General features: G+C 34.3%; 1 protein-coding gene across 1 annotated transcript; it reads right to left on the bottom strand.

Annotated features, from left to right (window-relative positions):
- Positions 1–588: 588 nt before the first annotated feature.
- On the bottom strand, positions 589–1,423 carry LOC120780775 (60S ribosomal protein L44-like). The gene is made up of 3 exons (XM_040113027.1): positions 1,409–1,423; positions 1,193–1,366; positions 589–919 (listed from the first exon to the last, which is right to left on the bottom strand). Exons 1-3 carry the CDS (start codon positions 1,421–1,423, stop codon positions 782–784), a joined length of 327 nt encoding a protein of 108 aa, XP_039968961.1. The 3' UTR covers positions 589–781.
- Positions 1,424–1,633: the final 210 nt, after the last annotated feature.

Here is a 1,633-nt window from a genome sequence, read left to right as displayed (position 1 = left end):
TGTTTTGTACTCAATTTTATTTTTCAATTCTCTTTTCTTTATCCCCCTTGTTTCTAATGCTGTGCAATCGTTTTTTTCGGCTGTAAGCAGACTTACACCCCTATTCTGTGCACTTGACAAATTCAACATACAGCCCTATTCTCATGCCCTCACAAAAGTCACCAACCTCACTTCAGTGATGTTTCTCACTATAGTGAGGGTTACCTTATTCTGGCGAAAATTCAAAAGCTCAAATGCTCACTATTATCACAAATATCTGTGACGTGTGAAAGTAGCCATCATAATAGAAAACATCTGTTTGTTTTGTTTTAAATCAATATTTTACATTTTTTAAAAAATTGAGAATTTTGTTATTGAATGATTATATCCGTTTTATGGCCTATATCAAGGATCAAGCAGATGGTGTAACAGAATGAGTGCGGTTTAAATGCGTATTTTGAAAATACACGAATACCGATTGTCGAAACGGTAGGACAAAGCAAACGTGAAATCTTTGGACGAACTGCTTGCATCCACCATTTATGTGATATTATGAAAAATGTATAAAAAAAATACGTAAAAATAACTTAAGAAAAATAAAAGACGAACTGTAACTTTGTTTGATTTATCTTTTAATTCAATGTTTAACTAAAAAACATTGTTTTAAATTATATTTTTTCACAAATAACTTGTTAAAAATGCTTTTCCACAGAGTATTCCATACCCAAGTTTTACATTGGTAAAAAACAGCGAAACGCGAAACAAAAAAGCAGATGGTAACTTGGAATAGGGGGCGAGTGATTTAGAACTGAATCATCTGTCCCTTCCTCTTTTTGTCACCTCCCAACTCGAAATGTTTGCAACGCTTCAGTGGTGTCTGCTTGCGGTACTTGCATTCGGTGCACTCCATACGCAACACAATCTTTTTGGTGGTCTTAGCCTGAAATTCGAAAATAAATAATTATTAGTAAAAGGTATAAATACCCTAAAAAATATATATACAATTGTACAAATATATAATTTTGTATGAATATTCCAACTGAGCAACTGACAGTAGCGTACAATTGCAGTTTGTAAAGTTTTCAGCATTCAACAATAATATTGCCTAGATCTATCCCACCAAAGAGCCTTATAGTATCTTTTCTCGATTCAACGGCAATTTAGTTCTACAAATATGCAAATAAATAGCAGCATATCGCTTGCGAATTCGCACCTTCTTTCTGAAGATAGGCTTGGTTTGACCACCGAAACCTTGTTGTTTTCTGTCGTAACGACGTCTGCCCTGAGCACCTTTACGCTCCTTCGACTTCTTGTATTGTGTCACCTTGTGTGGCTTGTGGCACTTGCACTTCTTGCAAAAGGTGCGTCGCTGTTTCGGCACATTCACCTAAATTTCAAGTAAAATATTATTATTAACACACTTCAACACAATTCCAATAAGCATCATTTCAATGCGAAATTCCAAACTAACGTAGCATCTAATGTTGCAGCTGCTCCTGAGTTGTCCTTTCCGTTTTTGTTCGCCTAGGAATATATGAAATTATTGTATACATAATATTTAAAATTTGCAAAATTACTTACATATGCTGATTATCCATTGTTGTGTACTTTTTTGTTTGCTTATTTTTCTTAAAACAGCTGTTTGACAGCTAAA

The sequence above is a fragment of the Bactrocera tryoni genome, unplaced genomic scaffold, assembly GCF_016617805.1.
Source record: "Bactrocera tryoni isolate S06 unplaced genomic scaffold, CSIRO_BtryS06_freeze2 scaffold_25, whole genome shotgun sequence".
NCBI classification, from domain to species: Eukaryota; Metazoa; Arthropoda; class Insecta; order Diptera; family Tephritidae; genus Bactrocera; species Bactrocera tryoni.
This window is presented reverse-complemented; position numbering and strand designations above follow the sequence as displayed.

Excerpts from the sequence above, each read along its gene's own strand:
- LOC120780775 (XM_040113027.1), bottom strand. Across the intron at positions 920-1,192 it reads AGCCTATCTTCAGAAAGAAG|GCTAAGACCACCAAAAAGAT; the intron begins GTGCGAATTCGC and ends TTCGAATTTCAG.